Source organism: Pristiophorus japonicus, chromosome 20 (assembly GCF_044704955.1).
Source record: "Pristiophorus japonicus isolate sPriJap1 chromosome 20, sPriJap1.hap1, whole genome shotgun sequence".
NCBI lineage: Eukaryota > Metazoa > Chordata > Chondrichthyes > Pristiophoridae > Pristiophorus > Pristiophorus japonicus.
The window spans coordinates 47,723,376-47,749,278 of record NC_091996.1 but is presented as its reverse complement, the minus strand read 5'-3'; the positions used below and the strand labels follow the sequence as shown (position 1 = coordinate 47,749,278).

At 43.5% G+C, this 25,903-nt stretch overlaps 1 protein-coding gene across 2 annotated transcripts in view; it reads left to right on the top strand.

Moving 5' to 3' along the window:
- The window catches only part of LOC139232516 (astrotactin-2), a 1,052,969-nt gene that overhangs the window by 139,899 nt on the left and 887,167 nt on the right, over positions 1 to 25,903 (top strand). For both annotated transcript variants that reach the window (XM_070862850.1, XM_070862851.1), the window contains exons 3-4: positions 14,731 to 14,897; positions 18,204 to 18,392. In XM_070862850.1, coding sequence (XP_070718951.1) covers positions 14,731 to 14,897; positions 18,204 to 18,392 — 356 coding nt within the window. The remainder of the gene's footprint in view (positions 1 to 14,730; positions 14,898 to 18,203; positions 18,393 to 25,903) is intronic.

Here is a 25,903-nt window from a genome sequence, read left to right as displayed (position 1 = left end):
TCCCTGCCTCTCTTTCCTCCTTTAAGAAGCTCTGTAAAACCTACCTCTTTGACCAAACTTTTGGTCACCTGCCGTAATTTCTCTTTGTGTGACTCAGTGTCAAATTTCTTGTCTCATAATACTTCTGTGAAGCACCTTGGGACGTTTCAATATGTTAAAGGCGCTATATAAATGCAAGTTGTTGCTACTTTTCACACGACTGCAAAGATAAGGAAGCAACTGTTTAAGGAATGGTAGAATTAACATTCTGCACTAAGTGAGTTGTCACATCCATTGTACATCCTTTGGCTCCATGCTGGTTAAATTTAATCACTTTCTATATTCTGGCTGCAATTTATCAATGGAGAAAACTGTGGTGTTTTCTACTGTGTTTCTTCACCCTAACAGTGGTGAGAATGTGGAACTCAATAACAGCAGCTTGTATTTATATAGAGCCTTTAACATATTAAATGTCCCAAAGCATTTCACACGAGCATTATAAAAAAATTCGAACCGAGCCACATAAGGAGATATTGGGGCAGATACCCAAAAGCTTGACCAAAGAGGTATGTTTGCGTCTTAAAGGAGGAAAGAGAGTAGAGAGGATTAGATGTTTAGGGAGGTAATTCCAGTTATTAGGGCCTAGGCAACTGAAGGCACGGCCACCAATGTTTGAGCGATTAAAATCGGAGACATTTAAGAAGTCAGAATTAGAGAAGCATAAATAGCTCAAAGGGTTGTGGGGCTGGAGGAAATTACAGAGATAGGGAGGGGCAAAGCCATAGAGGGATTTGAAAACATGAATGAGAATTTTAAAATCGAGGCATTGTTTAACTGGGTACCAATGTAAGTCAGCAAGCACAGGGGTGATGGTTGAACGGGACTTGGTGCAAGTTCGGACACGGGCAGCAGAGTTTTGAATGACCTCAAGTTTACGAAGGGTAGAACGTGGGAGGTGTGCCAGGAGTGTATTAGAATAGTCAAGTCGAGAAGTAACAAAGGCATGGATGAGGGTTTCAGCAGCAGATGAGTTGAGGCAGGGACAGAGTCAGGTGATGTCATGGAGGTGGAAATAGGTGGTCTTGGTGATGGCACGGATATGTGGTTGGAAGCTCATTTCAGAGTCAAATATGACACCAAGGTTGCGAATAGCCTGGTTCAGCCTCAGACAAATGCAAGGGAGAGGGATGGAGTCGATGGCTAGGGACTGAAAACAATGGGCCAGAATTTCGGCTTTCGGGGTTTTTGGCAAAAACGTTAGCGATACGTGAAACTTACCGCTTTCGCTGCGTTGCCGTTTTTAGGCCGAACTTTCAGCCTTTATGTCTGCGGTAAGGGTGGCATTGCACAAGCATTTGCGACGCAAAACGCGAGTTTCGGCAACTTTAGTCCGGGGCCGCGAGCGTTGCGAGAGAGGCCTTGGGAGGGGGGGAAAAAATTCCCCAAAACATTCCAAAAACAGTGACAAGACCCTCAACTATCTAATCGCTGCAAAAAAATTAAAAATTTAACTTACCTTTGTTGCAGGTTTTTGTACTTACCGCTGCTGGCAGGGCTGCACCGACAGGTTTGACCTGTCACTATTCTGGGCGTGGCGTATGGGTCGGGGGAGTGCCGAAACTCAGATGCAAATGCAATGTGAGTCGTTGCACGTTGGCGCACCTCTGTCCAGCGGTGCCTGAAAGCGCCGCTGCAAGCAGGTACCCGAGGATCCCTCTGGGGCTTTGCTACCGGGTTTTCGCCGCGGAGGGTCAAATCGTGGCGAAAACCCGGTCGCAAACCTGACAAAAATCTGTCCCATAATGCCTTTAGTTTTCCTAATATTTAGTTGGAGGAAATTTCTGCTCATCCAGTACTGAATGTCGGACAAGCAGTCTGACAATTCAGAGACATGGAGGAGTGTAGAAAAGTGGTGGTGAGCTAGAGCTGGGTGTCGTCAGCGAACATGTTACCACATGGGATGATTGAGGTGAATAGCATAGATTCATTTAAGGAGAAGCTAGATAAGTACATGAGAGTGAGAAAGGAATGGAAGGATTATGTTGATAGGGTGAGATGAAATATGGTGAGAGGGGACTCATGTGGATCGTAAACACCAGCAAAGACCTGTTGGGCCGAATGGCCTCTTTCTGGGCTGTAAATTCTATGTAAAATCACATGCTGCTGCAACCCTACATTTCTTGGAAACATGGTTAAGTACATAAAGAGGCACAAGATGGACTGAGACACACTAAACTAGGTGATTTATGTGGGCGCCTGAGGGAGCTGAATGCCTTAGTGTATACATTTCAGAAAAGCGGTTTTGAGCTTTTTAGCCTCCAGTGACTTTCTTTAGCTATTGGGTCAGATGTGATGTCTGGAATTAAGATTACGAAACCCAACTTTGAAGGGTTCTTTATTTTAAAGGCCAAGGTTTGAGAGAGTCGCCTAAGGCTGTCATTTTTTGAAATGGCAACGGCGATCTCCCTATGAATTGGTGACAATAGGGAAGTGTATGCACAAAGAGACGGTATTTCAAAATGTCCATAGCGTATGTGCAATGTCATTGCATCATGATATCATCTTAAGAGAAAGACTTTCATTTATATATCACCTTTCACAAACTCTGGACATCCTAAAGCGCTTTACAACTAATTAAATACATTTGATGTATGGTCACTTTTGTATTGTCGGAAAGATAGCAATTAATTTGTGTGTAAAAAGCTCCCACAAACAGCAATGTGATAATGGCCAGATAATCTGCTTTAATGATTTTCGTTGATGGATAAATATTAGCCAGGACACCAGGGAGACCTCCCCTGCTGTACTTTGAAATAATACCATGGAATCTTTTACATCCACCTGAGAGGCCAGATACAGCTTTGGTTTAATGTCCAAAAGACAGCACCTCTGACAGTGTAGAACTCCTTCAGTACTACACTGCATTTTGAGCTCAGGTCTCTGGATTGGGGCTTGAACCCACAACCTTCTGACTCAGAGACAAGTGTACTACCACCGAGCCACAACAAACATCTAGTAACATTTTGAGGCACAAAACACATATGGGACAGAGTCATTCTGCCTCAAGGTGTTACTAGACATTGAGCTCATGACTTGACAGCATGATATCATGGCAGCAACATGCCCATATTACAATGCCAGTGCTTTGATTAGGAACAATTAGACTGGCAGCAACCACAGGGATAAAGGGGGGAAAAAATGTTTGAACTAAGTCCTTTTGTTTTAGCGTTATCTGGCTCCAGGCTGTAGGAGCTGCTGACCAAAGATCAATAGGAAACCAGTTTAAAACAACTTCACTCATGCAAGCCTATTGATGTACAGCTTTTCTCTTGTTCCAGCTGCTGTGGAAATCCATTTGCAATATGAACAGGGTATGTTCTGCTGCATCAAAACCCTGGGGCAATATTACAAGACAGCTTCATGGAACCGTCAGAAATGACATTAAACCGTTCTTTCACCTCCGAGATCTAGGATAGATTGTTTGGGGGAGGAGTGCAACACTGGTTTGGAAGAGATACTTTCTGGCTTGTGCCCTATTCTGACAGAAGAGCTAGAGCTTTGCTTTGCATTTGTTTCTCTGCCAAGTCTGAAGGGTAGACCCACTGAAGCAAAACATTATAAGACACGCAGTCAAATCGCCTGCGAGGCACAGCAATGATCTAATCCTTGTATAGGTGCCTGTTTCATATGGCATTTGCATCTTGCGGGCTGAGACAGCATTTCAAAGCTTCACCGGATCTCAGCAGGGCTGCTTGATGCTGTCACTGGGAGCAGGATGAAAAATAATTCCAAACACTGTTAACCCATACTTTGGCGCGTATGTACACACCAGGAAAATGATATATTAAGACACAGTTCATTTAGACTGAAAATTACTTCCTTTGAATCGAAACATCACCTCATAACCATAGAATAGTTTTCAGTATTTTTCTCTGTGTTTCATACAAGGCTGGATTTGGAATCACTCAACTTTTCCAGAGCTTGTCTTTTTAAAACTTTTTTTAATTGTTATCCTCGACCCCTTGAATCAATCTTTATGATTCAAATCTTTCAAGTGCTTTTCAGTTTGTTTTCATGGCTTGAAATGCATCCGAATAATTTAGTCAATGTTGGAATGTAGATTCCATGCTGTGTGCAGAAGGATGCCTGCTGTGATAAGATGTCAGACAGCTTTCACACAATGCACACAATAAAAAAAAGTCGGGAAGAGAAGTCTTGTTTTTTTCAAATGGTTCAGAAGAGTATGAAATGCTGCGTGGAACAAGAAAGTTCCTGAGCGACTAGAACCATTGAACTATCATGTCAAGGTTGTCCATAACAATAACTTTCATTTATACAGCACTCCTCCCATGCAGATGTTTGCTTGAGTGGCATAAATGTAACAACTTTCATCAGGAGATTAAAGGGGTTGGGAAGAAACCATGATAGGAGGTGAATGGATGTGGTTTGTGGAATGAATGGGCCAATAGGCTTTTGGTATCCATTGTTTCTTTGGGACCGAAATTTCCCCTTTCTATAAGAGCCGTGACTGCCTCAAACCACTCACCGCTTGGTCGGCGCAGAGGGGCCGCCATTTTACAAATTGCCCTCGTGGACTTTCCCAGCGGAGAATATCTCCGCTTTGCCTGTGTCGCTGCCCCGTCGACCCATTACCGACCAGCGGAGACCTCCTTTCAGTCCCGCGCGGGAAATTGCTCCGTGGAAAATTGTCCCGCGGGAGCGGGTCGCCCACCACTCTGTGCCCCCGACAGGTTTTCTCGGCGGGAAGCTTCTTGTGGCGGGGCGGCGCATCCGCCCTTAAAGAGGAGGGCGCACTGCCGCAGCCGCCATTTTATTTGAATTGTTGGCCGACTGCCAGGGCGACCCGACAATGGTGGCCATGGGTTCAGCCTACAAATTGGTAGGTGAGTCCTGTTTTGGGCGGAGGGTAATTTCAGTCCCCTTATCTTCCTTAGTATTCGGTCATGTTATTATTTTGTTTGACTTACTTTTTCTACCAGCCCCCATTCCCTTTTATAGCACTGTTCTCCCTCTCCCTTCAGAAGAGTGATCGAAACAGTTTGAATTCTGACTTTTGTTATACAGCTGATGAAAATTAATTGAAGATTTAAAATAATAATGCCATTAGTTCACATGGCAAATATCCAATTGAAAAATACCCTTTAAATTTATACAGGACATTTCTGGTATCTGCTTTTGATTTTAATAAAGGCTAACTCAAAAACTTGATATAAAAACAAAAAATGCTGGAACACACTCCGCAAATCAGACAACATCTGTGGAGAGAGAAACAGAGGCAAGGTTTCAGGTCAATCAACTTTTGTCAGCACTGGAAAAGGTTAGAGATGTAACAGATTTAAAGTGGGGAGAGGAGGAAAGAACAAAAGGGATGGTCTGTGATATGGTGGAAGGCAGGAGTGATTAAATGACAAGAAGTATGATTGTACAAAGCAAAAGGAGAAGGTAAGGGAATAAGTAAAGAAACAAGCGATGAGTCTAGAAGAGGAGTAAATGGGAAGACAGAATCATCAACAGTTGCCGTGTGAAAAAAAATAGAGGCAGATGTTGAAATTGTTGAACTCGATATGGAGTCCAGAAGGCTGTAAAGTGCCTAATCGAAAAATGAGCTTACGTTGAGCTTTGTTGGGACAGTGCAAGAGGCCATGGATGGAGAGGTCAGAGTGGGAGTGGAGCAGAGAATTAAAGTGTCAGGCGATCGGAAGCTCGGGGTCACATTTACGGACTGAAAGGAGGTGTTCCGCAAAGCGGTCACCCAATCTGCGTTTGGTCTCCCCAATGTAAAGGAGGCCACGCTGTGAGCAGCGAATACAGCATACTAAATTGCAAGAAGTACAAGTAAATCGCTATTTCACCTGGAAGGAAAGTTTGGGGCCCTGGACAGTGGGAAGGGAGGAGGTAAAAAGACAAGTGTTGCATCTCCTGCGCTGGCAAAAACTTGACTGTCTACTTCAAAATTGTATTAATAACGTTATTCAGCTGGATATCAACATCATGGCCCAGACCTCACTCATCATTCTTTCCTAATAAAATATTTCATTAGGAAGGATTATCAAATAATTCTGAGTTCTCAGCAAGATTGTGAGTCACAAAATTGAAGTTACAGTGTTGGTTTCCCTTTTTCTAGACTATGCTCTTTCCCTGACTGAGTTGCAGGATTAATCTACTTCTTCTTCGGCAGTCCCCCGGAGTCAAGGATGACTTGCTTCCACACTAAAATGAGTTCAAAGCTGAAAGATGAGACCAATCCGGGACATACAGTCTCTGTTATAGGTGAGGCAGACGGTGGTTGGAGGGATGGGTGGATGGGGTGCTTGATTTGTCATACACTCCTTCCGCTTTTTGTATTGGCTTCCGCATGCTCCCGGCGAAGAGACTTAAGTGTTCAGTGCCTTCTCAGATGCTCCTCCTCCACTTTGAGCGGTCTTGGGTCTGGGATTCCCAAGAGTAGGTGGGGTTGTTGCATTTTTTCAAGGAGGCTTTGAGGTTGTCCTTGAAGCATTTTCTCTCCTGGGATTCACCTGTCTTGACATAGCACAGAGTGGAGTGCTTGATTCGGGAGTCTAGTGCCGGGCATGCGGACAATGTGGCCCACCCACTGGAACTGGTCGAGTGTGGTCAATGCCTTGATGCTGGGGATGTTGGCCTGAGAGAGAACCTATCCTGCCAAGGAATTTGCAGGATCTTGCGGAGGCAGCATTGGTGGTACTTCTCCACTACTTTGAGGTGCCTACTATACATAGTCCATGTCTGTGAAGCATATACGAGGGTGGGTATCACTACTGCTCTGTAGACCATGAGCTTGGTGCCAGGTTTGGGATCCTGGACTTTGAACATTCTTTTCCTCAGGCGGCCGAACGCCCACTGAAGGCGGTGTTGGACTTTGCCATCGATGTCTGTCCTTGCTGATAGTACGCTCCCAAGGTATGGGAAGTGGTCCACATTGTCTAAGACCTCATCGTGATTCTTGATAACTGGGGAGCAGTACAGTGTGGCAGGGGCAGTTTGGTAGAGGACCTTTGTCTTACTGATGTTTAAGGTAAGGCCCAGACACTTGTACGCTTCAGTGAAGGTGTTGACGATGGTTTGGAGTTCGGACGCCGAGTGTGCACAAACGCAAGCATCATCTGCATATTGTACTTCAATGATGGAGGTTGGAGCAAACTTGGATCTGGACTGGAGGCATCTAAGGTTGAACAATTTCACGCCTGTCCTGTAGATTAACTCCGCTCCAGTGGGGAGCTTGTTAAGAGTGAGATGAAGCATTGCAGCGAGGAAGATTGAGAAGAGCATTGGTGCGATGACACAGCCTTGCTTGGCCCCGGTCTGCATTTGTATTGGGTCTGTGGTGGATCCGTTTGTAAGAATCATGGTTTGCATGTCATTGTAAAGCAGGCGGAGGATGGTGATGAATTTTTGAGGACAGACAAATTTGAGAAGGACACTCCATAATCCCTCGCGGTTGGCAGAATTGAAGGCCTTTGTTAGGTCAAAGAAAGACATATAATAGACAGTTTCTTAAACGATAAGGGAATAAGGGGTTATTGAGAGCGGGCAGGGAAGTGGACTTGAGTCCATGATCGGATCAGCCATGATCGTATTAAATGGCGGAGCAGGCTCGAGGGGCCTTTTGGCCTACTCCTGCTCCTATTTCTTATGTTCTTATAAAAAAAAAGCCATGTACAGTGTTTGATGCTGCTCCCTACATTTTTCTTGGATTTGTCGTGCGGTGTGGGATCTGCATTGCAACTCTGAGACGAGCTCTTCAGCCACTGGGAGGAGATGGTTGAGGAGGATTCTTGCGATGATTTTCCCTGCGGCAGGGAGACTCTGTAGTTACTACAGTCAGACTTGTCCCCTTTCTTGAAGATTGTCACGATTAAGGCATCCTAAGATCCCCTGGCATGCTCTCCTCCTTCCAGATCGGAGAGATGAGGTCATGGATTCACGTCAAGAGTACTTCTCCGCCATGCTTTAGTACTTCGGCAAGGATTCCATCTGCTCCTGAGGCCTTGTTTTTCAGTTGTCAGATGGTCTTTTCAATCTCATGCCGGGCTGGGATTGTGCCTAGATGGTGATATGCTGTGGGATAGAGTCAAGGACACTCACGTCAAGGACACTCACGCCAGTGCGGAATGACTGCCTCTCTGTCCTTGATGAGCACCTCTCCGTTCTTGGCTCTCAGTGGAATAGGACAGTGGGCTAGAAATTAGCCAGCCTAATGCACATTTTAACACGATTTTTTTGCATTATAACTGCGTTTTTGTTCTTAAAATAAAGTGCACAAAATTCCCCAAAGTTTAAGAATGTTGTTTTCAAAATATCACTATTTTCTGGATTGCCATACCGTAAAAATCGCACCACCTAAATTTGGCCGTTTGATGTACCCGTACTTGGGTGAAAAAACAACACATGGAAAAAGCACGTGTTGCAGCTTAAAATACATTGGTAAGTAAGAAGGCCTGCAAAAAAAGGTAAGTTGAAGTTTTAAAAAAATATATCAGCGATTCATTTCTTCAGGATTTTGTGAATGTTTTCTCATTTTGTAATTTTTTAATTTTTGCTAATTTGTTTTGTTTTCGCCCCTGTATTTTTGGCAATATCGGCCTCGCTGTAAAGTTAGAGAGGACGGCGGTATTAAACACGATTCCTCCAGCAACGGTGTTTTTTAACGACAGTGGTATTTTTTGGACAAACTTACCCACTTAAAAAATGGCGAGAATTTTACTTACTATTTCTTCACAAAAATGTCGTTGATGGGCTGGGGAATTTCTAGCCCAAGCTTGAGTGCTTGGGCCATAGGTGGACTTGACTGCGCTAAAAAATCCACGCACATCGTGATTGTCGGCTAGATGCTGGATCTCCTGCACTTTTCCGACCCACTATTTGTTCTTTCGGTCACGAGTTTTTTGCTGGACCTTGGCTTTCAGTTGTCTGTAGGTCTGCTTTCTTTCACTTGAGTTGTAGAGCCGTTTCTAATTCAGAAATGCCTTGTATTTGTGGTTTAAACTTAAAAGATTAAACTTAATGAGTAGGTGTGAGTCATAGAGAGAACAACAACTCTCTTTGCAGGCAATAATGAGAATAATGTCATGCCCTATCACACCACTTTGTGCAAATTGGTTGCCTCTCTTATTTTGATTTAAATCAGATTCATCAGTGACTTATTAGACCACTGAGCTTAGAATTTACAATTGGTGTTATTTTAATGCACATTTATTATAACTGGGTAATGGCATTAAAATAACACCGATCAGAAAATCTAGGGTTTGGGAAAATTCATCAACATTAATGGAGAATAATTCAATGAATTGACAAACTTCAACATCAGCATCATCTACAAACCTTTCAGAATGGCATGTCCGTTTATGAAAGGAACCAAATGTCTGATCAGCCGCTTAATCCCCCAGCACTGAGCATTGTGTAGTATGACAGGACGCGTATGGGTTACATACACATGCTTGCCCCTAACCACCAGCTTATTGGGCCCAAATTTGGCCCTACTGTTTTTTCGGCGCAGTTACGTGAGATGCGCTGACTTCCTGCGCTTAAAATGACATTGTAAAGATATCCCTGTATTCAGGGAGGGCATGTGTGAGGTAGCTGCTGCAATAAGTGAACACAACCAGGCCATGCGCCATTTACAGAACCAACTGCCACTCCCACTGCAATCCCCGCAACAGCCTCTGAAGAGACCCAAACCGGGCCCTCCACATTAATACCTGCTCCCCCCACCCCCCGCCCCATGAAGAAGTGCACACTCACCGAGATGTGGATGAGAGATGGGTGCAGCCTTTCTTTTCTGCTGTTGTTGTTGTTGTTATTTTTGATGTTACTGTTGTAACTGTTTTCAAATTGAAAGTTTTTGGTAAGTTATGTAAATTTACAACTTTATAAGTGATCTTAACATTTTTAAGTGATCTTAAAGATTCATCTTAAAGTAAAGTTTGATACAAGAATTATTTTATTACACTAAAATGAAGTACATTGTGAACACTTCAATAAAATATATTTTATATTAAAACTGAATCATGTTGCATTAACACATCACAAGATTTCGGAACAACTGCAAAGAATAGTTATCACAGCCCTCAGGCATCAATAAAGCGTTCATGGATGAGCTGCTGGTGCAAGGCTCAAGCAATCGTTAAAGGAGCACGATGGCCCGTCCTCCTCCGACGTCGTGCTCCAGCCTCAGGCACTTGCATGATTTCCTGATCCTCGTCATTATCCTCCTCCGCCACCTCCTCCTGCTCGTCACCTGCATCTTCCAAATCATTATCATCAGCCATTCTCAGCGCAGTTGGGTCTTCTTCCACTATCAGCTGCTGCTGCCTCATGATGGCTAAGTTATGCAGCTTGCAGCACACAACAGTGAACTGACCGACAATCTCAGGAGAATATTGTAAGTAGCCTCCGGAATGGTCCAGGCATCGGAAATGCTGTTTCAAGATGCCAATGGTCCTCTCTATGATGCTGTGTGTTGCAATATGCAACATGTTGTATTGATGGTCAGCTTCCGTCCGGGTTACGCGTAGGGGTCTCATGAGCCAGGTGGCCAGGCCATATCTTTTGTCTCCCAGTAGCCAGCTCTGCCCATTTGGCTGCTGCTCAAACATGTCAGATATAACGCAGTCGCGTAGGATGAACGCATCATGGATGCTGCCAGGGTATTTTGCATCGACTGACGTAATGCGATGCTTGTCGTCACACATGAGCTGCACATTAATGGAGTGGAAGCCTTTTCTATTCCTGAACTGCTCAGCATCCTCCACAGGTGCTCGCAAGGTGATGTGGGTGCAATCAATACCTTTGGGAAGCCAGCAATCCTTGAGAACCCCACAGCCCTGTCATGGATTGCTTGGGCGGTCATTGGGAACTTGATAAGAACATAAGAACATAAGAATTAGGAACAGGAGTAGGCCATCGAGCCCCTCGAGCCTGCTCCGCCATTCAATAAGATCATGGCTGATCTGGTCGTGGACTCAGCTCCACTTACCCACCCTCTCCCCGTAACCCTTAATTCCCTTATTGCTTAAAAATCTATCTATCTTTGACTTGAAACCATTCAATGAGCCAGCTTCAACTGATGAAGTCATTCATCCGTGCATACAGTGCTGCCATGACCTGGTGAATGGAGACATGTATTCCATGTTGAGAGACAGCGCACACATCTCCAGTTGTAGCTTGAAACGATCCCGAGACATAGAAGGAAAGTGTAGCTGTAACCCTTCACTTCAACAGACAAAGCAGTCCACCTGCCACTTCTCCGCTGTAAATCTGGTCTCAGCAACTCACAGATCTCAAGGACAACTTCTCTGTGGAAACGCAGCCTTCTGACACAATCTGCCTCACTCAGGTCCAGGTACAAATGCCTAACTCAAAATTGCCAAGGTGGGTAAGGCCTCCTGCCCAGCAGCCTATGGGCTCTGATGTTCCTGATGTGATGAGCTCTAATCAATTCTCTCCTATGCAGCACAATGATGCCGAACCATTGCAAAATTTGTGGCATTGATATTGCTGCACCCATACTAAAAATAAAAGTCAAATTTTCAAAGGTCAGTGAAGGTGAAAAATGGCTGCAAAGCAGGCAGCACAGCAGAGCTTTGCACTTCTCCCCCCCTAAGGTATGTATATGGACCACACCCAAATGTCTTTTGTTCTTTCCCCCTCTCCCTTCAGTCATGTGACTTCTCTCCCTCCTCATCCATCACCCCGCCCCCCCAGCCTGTTGCAGCCTGGTTCATTCCTGCAGCCTGTGTGTTCTGCCGAGCCCAGACCCTGTTTAAGGTGATTCCTGCAGCCTCCGTGTTCTGCGAGCCCAGCCTGCTGTGTGTTGTGTGTGGCCAGTTCCCTGTGCTCTCTCTCCCACCCGGGCATCCCACCCACCCGCACCTATCCCCGGCCGAGTGGCGCCTCGCACCGGCCGGCCCGCTGACTTCCCGGGCCGAGTTATAAAGGCAGGACTTAAGTTTTATTTTTTATTTATTATTGATGGTTTTTGTGCTTCTTGAATGTTGTTGTGAAGGTGTTTAGTGCTTTGCAAGGTCCTCTCCGCTTTCCTTCCCTCCCATCTCTGGCTACCTGCGCTGATTTCTTAACTCTCTGCAAGGGTTTTCTGTGCGGCCACAAATGTCCACATACGCTGGCCTAAGTTAGTTTGGAGCAACCATTAGCTGTCTAAACTGGCTTAAATGGCCAAAACGGGCGTCGGTGGCTAGTAATGCCCCCTTTTGGAAAAAAAACAAAACTAAAAAAATCCTAACTAACTCACTTACACTGGCGAAAATTAAATGTGCAAAATGGGGATTTTTAAGATACTCCAGAAAAATCAAGTTGTTCCAAGAAAAACGGAGCAACTCCTTTGTAAATTGGGCCCATTATTAGTAATCTGAAGCCACTCCAGTGTCCACAATGACCACGTGGAAATTACCGAGCAGTCGATCTGGTTTATATAATGCCCTGGAGTACTTTATTTTTGCCAAATTAGTAAATGCTGATGATTGTAGCTCTCATGGGGTTATGATTAAATATATTTGTTGGTTATGTGCTAATGATTTGATGACAGTGCTTGCTTCATGACATTTTTGCAATTGGAAATTCACTCATATGGTGCCAACTGGTATTTTTTACTTTGTGCAAATGATTACATAGGACATCCATGCTGTTGATAAATATTAATGTAGCTTCAGCAAAAGTAGCACTGCTTCTGTTTATTTATGTGATGCCACAAAGCATCAGTGTGAACACCGATGAATTGGAGATTTTGACAGTGCAGAAGTATCCATCTTTTCCTTTTACCTGTCAATAGTTTAACTAAAATGAGTCCTCTTTGCTAATGTTTAGGGATTCCACAGAAATGTTTCCTCAGGCATACAACGAATATGTTACCATGAAAAACATTGTGATTGTGTAGACATTGAGCTCTGACTTGGCACAGGACCTATTGAATGATAGCTCGGCACATATCGACATCATGTTAACTCAACTGACATTCCCTTTTTGTCAAAATGTGTCAGAATGTTGGTGACCATGCAGGATTGGAAACATCAATGCTTTTCCAGCAGATGACTGAGAAAGCACAGATGTATAACAATGTTATGTCAATAGCTTGAATACGACAATACTGATGTGGAGTTACAGCTATTGGTTCCTTCCTATCAAAGACCAACATAACAAATTAGTGCTCAGAAATCAGTGTCATTATTGCACATCGGTGAAAGAAACAAGCTGACTGTCATTGCTGAGAGATTTTCTATTCTTTCAAAATCCGCCTCCTGAGTTCCACCTTGCGTAAACACCAACACATCCAGAACTCATCCCATTCCACAGGAAGTCCTATTCATCAATTACACTAATTGTATCTCTCCCCACCTTTATAAGTCTCCTTAAAACCTATTTCTTCTCCCAAACCTTCATCCACCTCCCCTGCTTTGTTCCCTACTCCTGCTCAGGCCTGACCTCCAACCATGAAAGCACTGATGACCTCCATTGGCTCCCCTTCCCTCAGCGCATCAGCTTTAAAATCTTTCTTCTCATCTCGAGATCCTGCCACAACCTCATTCCATCCTATCTTTTGCCCTATGTTCTTCACTCCACCAACTATGGTCTACTGAGTGTTCTCCCCGCAGCTCTGTCTTTGGCTCCTGAGACTTCAGCTATTTTGACCCAAAGCTCTCAAACACTCTTCATAAACTCCTCCACATTGCTGTATCGCTCCCCACCTTTATAAGTCTCCTTAAAACCTACTCTTCTGCCATGCCTTCATCCACCTCCCCTACTTTGTCCCCTAATCATAGCTCAGGTGTGACCTCTGACCGTGATTGCAGCAAAAGCACAATGAAAAAGTCTGTTGTGGTATTAGCAATGCCCTGTAACCTTGAAACCTCAGTGGGGTAGAAATTTCCCCTCTCCCCGAAACGGGGCGCATGCACCCCTTTTGAATGATTTTTACCGTAGCTGCGGTTCAGGTCGCCTCTTGAGCAACATTCCGCTCTTTGTTGTTTTTTTTTTACTTGGATCCGGAAGTCGCTCTTAATGGGGGCGGTGACAGCACTTGAGGGGCGGAAGTTTGGGGCGGTGCAAATTGACCATCGCGATGACATCATCACGGCGCCACGTCAACACAACTTTCCCCTTCTCTTAAAGGAGAGAGCCACCCCGATTTTAAAACTTCAGCCCACTGGGCCACCAGGGAGGGTTTTGGCTGGGCCAGCAGTCTGGTACCCAAGTGGGGGTCCCAGGCTGCCTGTTGGAGGTCTGGCCAAACCTGGGGATACAACTATCGGGCATGACATGGCAGTTGGCTGACAAAAAAAAACATGGCGGCAGCGGCAGTGCAAGCCGCATGACCGTTGCAGAACGCCACAGCCTCACTGGACCACTGTAGATCGGCGATGTGCACAGTGATGACGCCCTTACCACGAATTGGCAGCAGTGGAGCGATAGTGGGGGGGATCGGGGCACCACCGGGAAATCTCGGCAGGGCAATTGGGCTGTCAGCAGCTATTCCACAAAAAGTCGGCGGCCACTCCACTCCACTCCGCAGCATGGCTGCTGATTTACGGTGGTAACAGGCCTTAAGGAGAGGGGAAATTTTGGCCTCAATAAGTTTGACCAGATAATTTTTCCATTCGTTTCAAATAGAAAACTTGTGAACCGTTCAATGTTAATTCTGTTAAATATTCCAAAAATAACAAAGCCTAAATTCTAGCAACTTTTCTCTTGTTTCAGTGTCCTGTGGGCCTGAGACCTATGAGGGATGACTCGGGTTGCTTTGACTACACCAAAGGAATTGACTGTTCTGATGGATTTAATGGAGGCTGTGAACAACTCTGCTTACAGCAGACGGTGCCCTTGACCGAAGACCCCTCATCCAATAATATTCTTATGTTCTGTGGGTAAGTACAGATTTAAACATTCACATAAACTTGGCTGTCATTTTCCTGAGAAACAGAGATATATATCCAACCAACTGAGCCGTTATTTAAGTCTGAAAGGCCCCCAAGTTGCCTTCATTGTCTGAAGCCATAATGGGCTTCTTACTATAATATTCAGTTTTATTATTGCAGACTCATTCCATTCAGGAAGGAAGCAAAAACTTAATTTGAAAAATATTGGGATAGTTTTCCAACAGACCCATGAGGCAAAAGGGAACATTTAGCCAGCCTCTCTCCACTTTCTCCTGTTGTTGTGGCCATGCGTTGCCTGGAAAAGGGAGAGTGCTTGAACTGGAAACCCTCTCAAGCCAGATAGTCTGAGGGACCCCAGAAAGTGAGGCATGCCCGAGCATGGTCAGGTGCAGTGTACTGCAGATGTGCTGTTCCTAACCAGTGCCACATTCGTGAGCTGGAAATTGGGCCACACGTTCTAAACAACTGACAGCATCGGGGAGGGAGTTACATCTGATTTTTGATCAGTTTGCAGAGAGAGGGGGAAAATTCAGTTCTTGCTGCTGTACGTTTAGTTTCTTACTGGTCTACTGGTGGATTTGCAACGAGCCCCATTCTACCTGCCATTTTATAATGTGATGCTACAAGTTGGGGTCCTTTGTCTGGTCTGGCAGGGAGTATGTGTCAATTCCTTAGTGACCTTGTGGAAAAGGTGCATCAATTAGAGATAGCTATATCCACCAACAGGATTGTAATCACCTCTGAAATCATGCCAAGGGACTTCCAAAAAATCATCTCTATTATTTTTCATTCTTGGGATGTGGGCATTGCTGACAAGGCTGGTGTTAATTGCCCATAGTTGCCTTTAGAAGGTGATGATGGACCTTCTTCTTGAAAGCAGTTTCATACAACTGAGTGGCAGCTCGGCCTCTGCAGACGGTAGTTAAGCATCATACATTATTGGTGTGGGACTGGAGTCACATATACACCAGATGCACTGCAGCAACTCGCCAAGGCTTCCTCGGCAGCACCTCCCAAACCCTTGACCTCCATCACCTAAAAGGTTAAAGGCAGCAGGCACATGGGAATACCACTACCTCCAAGTCACACACCAGCCTGACGTCGAAGAATATCGCTGTTCCTTCATTGTCGCTGGGTCAAAATCCTGGAGCTCCCTCCCAAACAGCATTGTGGGAGTACCTTCACCACATGGACTGCAGTAGTTCAAAAAGGTGGCTCACCACAACCTTCTCAAGGGCAATTAGGGATGGAGAATAAATGCTGGTCTTGCCATGATGCCCACTTCCTAGAACAAATTAAAAAAAATACAGGGTAAGGACAGCATAGTTTCCTTCCCCAAAGGACATGACTAAATCAATTGGGTTTTTACGACAATCCGACAGCTTTATCATGGTCACTTCTACTGATATCAGTTTTTATTTCCAGATTTTTGTTTTATCTGAATTCAAATTCTCAAATTGCCTTGGTGCGATTTCAACTCACATTCTCTGCATTATTAGTGCAGGTCTCTGGATTACTGGTTCAGTAACATAATCACTACACTGCTGTAGCCATAAGAGATGAATAACATACAGAGGTGGCCTTGTATACTCAATGATATTTCAAAATGGCAGCTGTGTACTTCTGAAGTGAAAGGTACTGAAACAACAGTTTCATCTCAGTGAGGTAGATAAATAACTAATGAAATATATATTTTTTAAATTGTCCCTGCCTCCCCTTCCCCTGCCATTCTTTTTTGCCCATTTAACTTCAAAAACTGTCACAAATATCAAGTTTTCAGAAGTTTGAATACAGAATGCTCTTTACGGCTTTCAAAACATTGATAAAGTTTTCTGTTATCTACAAAGGGGAGAAAAAGCAATATATGTACATTTCCAATGCTGCCTGGGGAATATCATTGGGGAAATACCTTCAGTGCTTTTCTTGATGTCAGTTTGCTGCCAAGTTATGATTAAAGATAGACATTTCAGACATTCAATCTTGTAGATTGAATACTAGGCGGGGGAACTATGTTGATTAAATTCTATAATAGCAGGTCACTTTGAAGTAATCATAATCCAGAGGCATATGGATGAGAAAAAGATTAAACTCTTTGAAGGTTCTTTGGTATGCAAAGGAAATATATGGGGCAAAAAGAGTATTTTCAAGTTCACAGCATTCTTTGAATAAACGTTTTTGAAATTTAGTGCAGAATTGCGGTTCTCAAACAGTTAAGCAGTCTGGAACATTTTAATATTAATAACATTTTAAGATTAAAGACGCTTTTGAAACTCAGTTTAAAAGTAAAATGCAGTCATAGAAAATGATGTTTGCTACAGTGCAGTGGATATCTTATGAATACGGTTATATTCGAGTCATAAAAGAATGCATAAAAGACAGCCTGTGTAAAATAGAAATCATAGATATAATGCTGAGCACTTTTTGAAATCTATTACCTATTTTTATAGCTCAGTCACCAAGTTGTTATCAAATGTCGAACAAGCCTAGGATTCATTTGTGGCATTTCATTCAATAGTTCAATTACCTCATCTTTCAATGATTACAAAACCATTCTTCTTGCTGTCCCATTGGCTCAGAGATAAAGGCTCCATCTCTGAGCTGCGCAGCACAGGAAGGTCTTGGTTTCAGCCTTCAGTCTGTACAGTCAGCTGCTATCAGTAGCTTGGCTGCTGATGGCGGTAAGGGCCTGACTACAGTTGTTCACATTTCCTCTGGGTTAGGGAAGGGAACGTTGGCTCGGGGCTCCCGCTCACTCTGTGATGACTGCCTACTCAGAGTATGTGGGGGCGGATATTGGCTGAGCTCAGGATGGCCCCGGTTGTGATGTCCTTCCACTGCTGGATAATTTGCTGTCTCACAATCATGGTCACATGTGCGAGGTACTGATGGGTGACTGCTGTCATTGAAACCAATCGAGAACAATGTATGAACATTAAATAATAGTGTGTAAACATTCCAAATCAAAGTTCAAAACAGCGGGGAAAGAAATTGTCAGCAAGTTATATGGAGGGGTAAAGTATGAGAAAGACCAGGGGGTTAAATTTCTGTCTTTGCCACATAGGGGGTAAGCTAGCAGAACAGATCGCCCGCCTGTTATAGAACTCACCTGATTTTCATTCCATTTGAAAATGGGCAACCTTGCAGTATTTAGTGTATGTTGTAAACTTTCCTACCCATAAAATATCTAATTGGCTGGTGGTAATGTTCCAAATGACATCTTGTAGTGAACATTAAGAGATTCCTTCTTTCCCAAGGTCTGTTACTGACTGATGAAGCTTCTTTCTCTGCTGGCAGCTGTGTGGAGGAGTACAGACTGGCAGCAGATGGTAAATCTTGTGTGCTACTATCAGAGGCGTGTGAGGGTGCCAAGTGCCAGAAGCTTGATGCCAAACTGAATGACACACTCTTTGTGGAGATGCTACATGGCTACAACAACAAGTCGCAGCAGGTCAATCAGGGTCAGGTGTTCCAGATGACCTTTCGGTGAGCACAGACTTTAAAACACTACTTTATACTTGACTGTGTTTGAAAATTATCATATAGCTGTAATTATCATTTCAGCTGTATATATTGTATTACTTACTGTATGTGGGAGTGGGAAATAAGATCACACTCATTGTTGGCTTGTTACAACCCTGTAAATGGTCTATTTTGGGACCCTATAATCAAATTGTATCTATTGACAGAGATGTTATTGGAGTTATTTCAACTACCATTTTCATTACACAGTTTCTGTGATGTCAGGAACTCTCTTGGACTTAAATGTTCTTCTTTGTTAGATAATAAGAGTATATTAGTCTTAGATTTGGAGAAGAGATGAACTGTGACATTCAGTAAATTGACATCAGATCAGTAGTTCTTTTTTTCAGTCAGTACAATCCAACTGTGAGAAAAAGATCTAATTTGTCTGATGCATCTATCCAGTTCAATGGAAAATTGAGCAATTCCATTGCGCCTTGGGCAAACAATGTGATAAAAAGAAAATAATACTTGGTGGAGAGCAGTGAGCTTTTCCTTTCAGCTGCCATAATTTACAACAATGGCAAATTCTTCTTGTGTCAGTCTCGAAAGTGAGAGCTGGGCAGCTCTTTGACCTGGGTGTCTTTGGAACTGAATTTAATCCTATTCTTCAATCAATCTTATCGTGACCTGGAATTTACATAAGCAAAGGATCCACAGAAGGTTTAATAGGAATCTGGTTGATTCTTGTCTGTCCTTGGGATTCAGAAGCCAGTTATAGAGACTCACTGCTTCCCCGGCTGACATCAGCTACCTCAGCACAGTCTAGGGCAGAATCTGGGACCATGCTGCTCTTCATTTGCACCACACCAATCAGTGCATTTATCCATTGAGGCACTGGGGCACTATCAGTTGCATAAGAACATAAGAACATAAGAATTAGGAACAGGAATAGGCCATCTTGCCCCTCGAGCCTGCTCCGCCATTCAATAAGATCATGGCTGATCTGGCCGTGGACTCAGCTCCACTTACCCGCCCGCTCCCCGTAACCCTTAATTCCCTTATTGGTTAAAAATCTATCAATCTGTGATTTGAATACATTCAATGAGCTAGCCTCAACTGCTTCCTTGGGCAGAGAATTCCACAGATTCACAATCCTCTAGGAGAAGAAATTCCTTCTCAACTTGGTTTTAAATTGGCTCCCCCATATTTTGAGGCTGTGCCCCCTAGTTCTAGTCTCCCCGACCAGTGGAAACAACCTCTCTGCCTCTATCCTGTCTATCCCTTTCATTATTTTAAATGTTTCTATAAGATCACCCCTCATCTTTCTGAACTCCAACGAGTAAAGACCCAGTCTACTCCATCTATCATCATAAGATAACCCCCTCATCTCCGGTATCAGCCTAGTGAATCGTTTCTGTACCCCCTCCAAAGCTAGTATATCCTTCCTTAAGTAAGGTGACCAAAACTGCACGCAGTACTCCAGGTGCGGCCTCACCAATACCCTGTACAGTTGCAGCAGGACCTCCCTGCTTTTGTACTCCACCCCTCTCGCAATGAAGGCCAACATTCCATTCGCCTTCCTGATTACCTGCTGCACCTGCAAACTAACTTTTTGGGATTCATGCACAAGGACCCCCAGGTCCCTCTGCACCGCAGCATGTTGTAATTTCTCCCCATTCAAATAATAATCCCTTTTACTGTTTTTTTATTTTTTTTTAAATTTTGATTCCCCTCTCTCTACATGATGCACAGTCCTTAACTCTGGGAATGGGTGGAGGACACAAACACCATAACATAGCTGCTCACACATCAGCAAGCTTTACTATTGTACTACTAAACCTGAGCTACTATAATAAACACTAAAATATAATTTATGATACAAATATTTTCCTTAAGGGGCTAGAAATTCTCCAGCCTGTCATTATTTAATAAATAAATGAATAAATAAATAATTAATTAATTTACTAAATAATTTAATAAATAACTACAAAATAATGAATAAATAAGAATAAAAATTTCGCCATTTCTTAAGGGGGTTCATTTGGCCACAAAATACACCTGTTCTTTTTAAAAAAAAAACGGCATTGCATGACGATTTGCAGTAAAAACCGCAATCTCACCAACTTTAGCCCGAGGCCTGTCAACGCAAAAAATACAGGCCCTGGGAGGTGAGAAAACACAAAAAAAAATTCCAAGAAACAAAAAATCAAAAATCACAAAACACTTAAAAGACCCTTAACTAAGTAATTGCTGCAAAAGAATTTAAAAATAAAAACTTTAACTTACCTTTTTTGCAGGTCTTCCTACTTACCAATGTTTCTGAGGCTGCAATGCCGGCTTTTCTCATGTGTGTTTTTTTCCTTTGAAAAGCGGGTTCGCCGAATGGCCAAACATAGGCGGTGCGGTTTATTTCCGCGTTGCACCAGGCCGAGCCGCTTTTTATCGATATCTTCAAAACGCCATTCTTAAGGTTTGGGGAATTTTGTGCAAAACAAAAAAGCACTTTTAACGCGAATAAATCACGTTAAAATGTGCGTTAGGTTGGGGAAAATCTCGTGTTTACCCGAACATTCCCTTTTGCCCTATTATTTTGTGTCTTATTTTAACTTTAATTCGGCACTATTCCTGACTAATATATTTTCTTCTGCCGAGTTCAACTTGATTTTCTAAGTATAAAATCTTTCTCCTTTCTACCTCCCTACCTGTGCTATCCTTAAAAAGGTGTTTTTTCCTGCTAATTAAATGGCAAGTAGCTTGTGATGCACGTGATCATAATGCAGACATGACCTTGGCGACCTTTAACCCTTTTTTTCTGCATCAAAAAGGAAGGGCCTGTTAATGGGCAGGTGGACCCAACTGCAGCTCAGTAAATGCTGCTTTTAACATTCTGTAAATCAAGGCATCCGGTTATTTATTTTTTTAACCACAGCCATTATTAGTATTTCACATTAAATCACAACATGGTGCGTATTCAAGTACTTTTAAAGCTAATGTAGCAGAGATGTTTTCTGTATGAAATCAATGCACGGATATCAAACAAACAACATTAGTGGAGAGGTTCCACATAGTTCTGTAGAAACAGTCTTTCCATTCTTCTTTATGTATGAAGATTTGCTTTACAACATAGAGAGAAACAAACTCAGTCAGTAGGCCTCAGCTACCATCTAATGGAGTGCAGTGGCAGCCTGGTAATGGGAATACCCCATAGTGAGCAATTGTCCTCATTAAAACACAAAAGCATTTGTGCTCATCTATAGTACTTTAGGTGTCTATTAAGAAGTGAGCATAATTTTTACATGAATATGTGGAGGCACTTAGCTCCATGATAACAGTGCCTTTAGCCTTCTTCCTGTACTTTACAACACAGAACCATTTTGCGTACTATGAATTCCACATAGAGAGAGATCCTATGGGAAGGAGGATAGTAGAAGTATGCTTGAGTTTGTGTGTATGTATTGGCACATGTGGCGGAGCCTGATCTCCAGTTGTCTTGGATCCCCTTGCCACTGGACCAGGACCTTGCTCCGTTAAGCCTGTGTGGTGGCTGATGTGTAACGGCCACCCCACGTTGAAAGAATTCACGCACAGGCATCTTCCACTGTTTAAAATGCGTTCATCAGTCACCTGAGTACTCAATTTTAGTGTGGAAGCAAGTCACCTTCGACCCTGAGGGACTGCCTATGATGATGATGATGATGATGATACATAACAATCTAGAAAACCAACAAAATATAACCAACAGCTCTGTAAAACTCAAGAATGACTCTAATATGTGAAATTAAATAATTAAATGAGCTTTGTACAATAAGCACTAAGTGTACACAACATTCCTTCACTTGTCTTATAGGGGAAAATAAACATAAATACATGAAGGCCCAAGGGAGCAAACACAAATGTTGAATTTCTAAAACTGCCTGTGCTTTTTTGTCCTTTGGAATTTGAAAATTAAACTGTATGACCTAGAAATCTGATGTCGCTGCGCCCCCTTTAGAGGCTTAAAAAGGCACGAAAGCATCCAATATGGCGGGCAATGCAGAGGAGTACATTCTGCACTGGAAATGCACCATCTGCCATATTGGTATAGCCATCAAACGAGGTGACCACGCTCATGCCTGAAATAGATTGCATAAGCTGTTTGATGGACCCTTTACCAAATTGATTTGCACTGCTGCCAGGATGGCTGCATTCAGTAAAACCTGCTTTATATGCGATCTAACCACCAGTGTGTAAAGAGCTCGTTGGAGGCAGCTACTAAAATTGTACTTACCTGAAAGTTGAGTGTGGAGGAGCAGGAGTGCTTCTCCCAGCTCCACTGCAGCTCCGAAGACTGTTGCCAGCTCCTACTCAGCCTCCTCCCAATCCTCCTCCCCTCTCCCAATCGCTGCCACTCTTCCTCTTCCGATCATCCCACTTCCTCCCCCCCCCAGGGTGGAGTACTCCAATTTCTAGGCCATTTGTTTTCCCACAGCCCATCAAACGATAATCGCATCAATGTAGCAGAGTTGATCATGGCACATTTGGAAATTCAGAGTGGACCGCAGTGTCAGTCTAGAGGCTGTAGAGTGCAGTGTGGCTGAATCTTAGTATACACACCGAGAAATAAACTGTCAAAGTGTCAGTCAGTAAGCTTTCCCCGGGGAAAATTTGTGGGGGAAACAAATGGATGTGTTGATGTAACTCAGAAATAACAGTACGTGTCGAGAATATAGTCGGCAAGTTATTAGTCATGTATTTGAAATCAGTCGTGATCCACAATTGAGATGCTTTGTTAATTGCCATTTGGAGCAGGGACTCAAATGATGCTAAGTTATTACCTCATGAATATAAATCAACCTAAGCAAGAGTATGCAAGATAAATGGGGCCAGTGTCTGCAAAGTTACTGGATTAGACACTGCAATTTCAAGCAAGTGGTTAGCAAATGTGCCTGTTGCTCTATTCTGTTCAATTGGAAATACCTGTCAGTGATTGCAGTATTTGAATGTGGATAGGAGCAAGTGATTTGCATTCTTCTGAGGTACCATTAGCTTTTCACTGTTAGGAAGTATCGATCTGTATAAAATAAGTGAATTCACGCTGTCCAGTTGTTATATTTCAGTGATAATTTCATTTCGATTGTATGGGACTGCATCTGTTCAGCTTTTTTATATTGCCCTTGTGCTGTGGGTGAGCACCATTCAAATAGAGACCCATGAGTCCCACTTTTCCTGGTTCTTCTCTTTGCAGTCTGTCTCCAGTCACTATTGGCGTTGCCAGGCGACCAATAGAAAGTACCCTTTGTGGGCCCAACTCCATCCTCGGCGGTACTTGGGCAGCAATCGCCACCACACGTTTTAAAAAAAAAAGTCCATGCACAGGCATTTTCCACCTTTCAGGATGTAGTTCGGGACCTGAAGTATTAGGTCCCTCATTGAAACACCTGTGAACTCATCCCTTTTTGGCGTGGAAGCAAGTCATCCTCGACACGAGGGACCGCCTATGATGAGAAAGCAGGTTTCTGCTGTGTGCTGGCTCTGACGGCAGCCATCAAGATACAGGAACACTTCACACTTGGACACCATCACATTTGCATTGCAGGGCAGATTTGAGAGCAGAGGCCCAACACATATGCACAATTGTTTCAGAATCAGTATTGTAACATATGTTCAAGCCACAGATCTCCCCTCCCCGCCCCCACACCCCCTCACTCCTCTGATGTTGGTCGAAAGTCTCTCCAGCCAATCAATGCAAAATCTGACCAGCTGGCCTGTGTCGGTGGGTTGAGAACTCTGTCTGCCATGAAGGAAAATGGTTTCCTGCACTGCTGAAAACATTTGCATTTGCTTGCCTGCTGTACCTTCAGCGTCTAGGGCCTAAGCTTGGCAGTTCCCACCCCAAACCTCCTTGCCTTTCCACCTCTCTCTGCTCTTTTAAGAGGCTGCTTAAAACCTAGCTCTTTGACCAAGTGTTTGGTCACCTGCCCTAATGTGTTCATCTTTGGCTCTGTGTCAATTTTGAGAGAGGGGTTCAAAGTCAGATTTGATAGAGGGGTTCAAAATCATGAATGGTTTTGATAGAATAAATAAGGAAAAACTGTTGCCAGTGGCAGAAGGGTCGGTAACCACAGGACACAGATTTAAGGTGATTGGCAAAAAGAACTAGAGGCGACATGAGGACACAGCGAGTTGTTGTGATCTGGAATGCACTGAAAGGGTGGTGGAAGCTGATTCAGTGGTAACTTTCAAAAGAGAATTGGATAAACACTTGAAGGGAAAAAAATTGCAGGCTATGGGGAAAGAGCAGAGGAGTGGCATTAATTGGATAGCTCTACCAAAGAACTGGCACAGGCACAATGGGCCGAATGGCCTCCTATGCTGTATCATCCTATGGTTCTGTGAAATGTCCTTTTGTGTTGCACACTTTGATCAGTTTAAAAAAAAATTTAAACCGTAATTTTCTTTCACGTTATTGGGATACAGATTTTGAAGGGTTGCTTATTCCTCTTTTTTATCGTGTAATGCTGCCATCAGATGCAGCTCTGTGTCTGGCTGCAGTGTGACTTTAGCACCATTGATAATACTGGAGAAGCCAATAGCCATCTGAGGAGATGAATATCAGGTTCACACCCACACAGGCCAACAATATGGTTATGTATCCTCATTAGTTTTCTCACTTCCTCTCCTTTACTCCTAAAGGTGTTGAATCCATTCTGGAGTACTGTTCCATGGGTGCCATCTGCCCACCGATACATCAACTAAGTTTAGTCATGTGTGAGTCTTGACAATGAGTGGCAACAGGCTATGTTAGCATGAAGGGCATCACAGACATGCCTGATCCTGAACTTAGCTAAGATCCACAAGCACATGTTCCAGCAGGAGTCACTGAGTAGTTATCAGGCGTTTAGTCGATTTTCTATTCACTAATCCCCACTAAGACCAGTTGAGACGCATCACACAAGGGTGATGGAACATGGGACTTTTCTGCCCTGTATAGTTAAACTGCTCAGCGGATATTAGAGAAGGTCAACAACCTTCAAAATAAAGTTCTAATTGAGAAGCAACTACATGCTTAAATTGTATAAAGGTTCAGTTGTGAAATCTCTCCCCCAGTGTAAATGCATTTGCATTTGTACTTCAATTAGATGCAGTTGTGCAATTAATACAGGCGGTCAGCCATGGCAGTGTGAGGGAGCAGAACTGACATACACTTTTACAGGGCTATGGGTAAAGAGCAGGGGAGTGTGATTAATTGGTAGCTCTTTCAGAGAGTTGGCACAGACACGATGGGCTGAATGGTCTCTTTCTGTACTGTATTCTATAATTCTATGATTCTAGGTTGCTCCCTCCACCCTGTCATTTACCTCTCATATATGAAATACTTCAATTTAGAAGGCAAGGTGAAGTATCCTAGAGATACTTCCATTAATACTCTCATATCCATTTATATTGCACTGTGGGTACAGCAACAACAGAACAGTACCCATGTTAAGATTTGAAAGTGCTCCATGAATTCTTATAGGAACAGGAGCAGGCTATATTGAACCCCTCGAGCTTGT